The 2518-nt window shown below is 67.2% G+C and overlaps 1 protein-coding gene across 1 annotated transcript in view; it reads right to left on the bottom strand.

Annotated features, from left to right (window-relative positions):
- Nucleotides 1–1713: 1713 nt before the first annotated feature.
- LOC140470577 (CD5 antigen-like) overlaps nucleotides 1714–2518 on the bottom strand; it is a 53777-nt gene continuing 52972 nt past the window's right edge. Inside the window, exon 3 of the mRNA XM_072566642.1 lies at nucleotides 1714–2025. Coding sequence (XP_072422743.1) covers nucleotides 1811–2025 — 215 coding nt within the window. The 3' untranslated portion in view covers nucleotides 1714–1810. The remainder of the gene's footprint in view (nucleotides 2026–2518) is intronic.

The raw sequence follows: 2518 nt of genomic DNA, 5'->3' as shown, positions 1-2518 counted from the left end.
CCCCCCCACACAGACCCAGACCCCCCCACACAGACCCCCCCACACAGACCCCCCCACACAGACCCCCCCCACACAGACCCCCCCACACAGACCCCCCCACACAGACCCAGCCCCCCCCCACACAGACCCAGACCCCCACACAGACCCAGCCCCCCCCACACAGACCCCCCCACACAGACCCCCCCACACAGACCCAGCCCCCCCCCCACACAGACCCAGACCCCCCACACAGACCCCCCCACACAGACCCAGACCCCCCCCACACAGACCCAGACCCCCACACAGACCCCCCCCCACACAGACCCAGACCCCCCACACAGACCCCCCCCACACAGACCCAGACCCACCCCACACAGACACCCGCACACAGACCCCCCCCACACAGACACCCCCCACACAGACCCCCCCCACACAGACACCCGCACACAGACCCCCCCACACAGACACCCCCACACAGACCCCCCCACACAGACCCAGACCCCCCCACACAGACCCAGACCCCCACACACAGACCCAGACCCCCACACAGACCCCCCCACACAGACCCCCCCACACAGACCCCCCCCACACAGACCCAGACCCCCCCACACAGACCCCCCCCACACAGACCCCCCCACACAGACCCCCCCCACACAGACCCCCCCACACAGACCCCCCCCACACTGACCCCCCCACACAGACCCCCCCACACAGACCCCCCCACACAGACCCAGACCCCCCCACACAGACCCAGACCCCCCCACACAGACCCCCCCACACAGACCCCCCCCCACACAGACCCCCCCACACAGACCCCCCCCACACAGACCCAGCCCCCCCCCACACAGACCCCCCCACACAGACCCCCCCACACAGACCCAGACCCCCCACACAGACCCAGACCCCCCCACACAGATCCCCCCACACAGACCCCAGACCCCCCCCACACAGACCCAGACCCCCCCCACACAGACCCCCCCACACAGACCCCCCCCACACAGACCCCCCCACACAGACCCAGCCCCCCCCACACAGACCCCCCCCACAGACCCAGCCCCCCCCTCACAGACCCAGACCCCCCCCACACAGGACCCCCCCACACAGACCCATACCCCCCCACACAGACCCCCCCACACAGACCCAGACCCCCCCCACACAGACCCCCCCACACAGACCCATACCCCCCCCACACAGACCCCCCCACACAGACCCCCCCCCACAGACCCAGCCCCCCCCTCACAGACCCCCCCACACAGACCCAGACCCCCCCACACAGACCCAGACCCCACCACACAGACCCCCCCCCACACAGACCCCCCCCCACAGACCCAGACCCCCCCACACAGACACCCCCCACACAGACCCAGACCCCCCCCACACAGACCCAGACCCCCCCCACACAGACCCCCCCACACAGACCCAGACCCCCCCCACACAGACCCAGACCCCCTCACAGACCCTCCCACACAGACCCCCCCCACACAGACCCAGACCCCCCCACACAGACCCAGACCCCCTCACAGACCCCCCCACACAGACCCCCCCCACACAGACCCCCCCCCACAGACCCAGACCCCCCACCACAGACCCCCCCCACACAGACCCAGACCCCCCCACACAGACCCCCCCCACACAGACCCAGACCCCCCCACACAGACCCAGACCCCCCCCACAGACCCCCCCCACACCAGACCCCCCCCACAGACCCCCCCCCCACCCACCACGAACCTGTGTTACAGATGACCCCCAGCATCCTCCACGTGGTTACAGTTGTGTTCCCCGAGTGGACGGATACGACATTGTTGGAGGTGGCTCTCCGTCCCCAGGCACTTCACGTCGTCCAGCCAGATCTCCTCAGTGCCCTCCCCGACTGGGCAGTGCCCCGGGCCGACTGGGCGAAGCCACAGCTCAGCTGGCGGCACACCACCACCACGTCCGGCATGTCCCAGTAATCGTCACAGATGGTGCCCCAGGTTCCATTGTATAGCACCTCCACCCTCCCCGAGCACGGGGTATCTCCATCCACCAGCCGCAGGGGCAGGGGCTCTGGTCCAGGGGAGAGAACAGGTCAGGGGCACAGCCCCCCCATGGGTCAGGGTCAGGTGACACCCCCTCCATCTCCCTCCCTCTCTCCCTCCATCCATCCATCCATCCAACCATCTCCATCCCTCCACCATCCATCCCCTCCCTCCCTCCATCTCCATCCACCCATCCCTCCATCCATCTCCCTCCCTCACTCCCTCCATCCATCTCTCTCACTCTATCCATCCATCCTCTCTCTCCATCCACCATCCCCCTCTCTCTCTCCATCCATCCGTCTCTCTCTCTCTCCATCCATCCATCCTCTCTCTCTATCCATCCATCTCTCTCTCACTATCCATCCATCTCCTCTCTCCATCCCATCCATCTCCTCTCTCTCTCCATCCATCCATCTCTCTCTCTCTATCCATCCACACTCACTCACTCCACCACCATCTCTCACTCTCCATCCATCCATCTCTCTCTCTCTATCCATCATCTCTCTCTCTCTATCCATCCA

The sequence above is a fragment of the Chiloscyllium punctatum genome, chromosome 52 (genome assembly GCF_047496795.1).
Source record: "Chiloscyllium punctatum isolate Juve2018m chromosome 52, sChiPun1.3, whole genome shotgun sequence".
Taxonomy (NCBI): Eukaryota; Metazoa; Chordata; class Chondrichthyes; order Orectolobiformes; family Hemiscylliidae; genus Chiloscyllium; species Chiloscyllium punctatum.
This window is presented reverse-complemented; position numbering and strand designations above follow the sequence as displayed.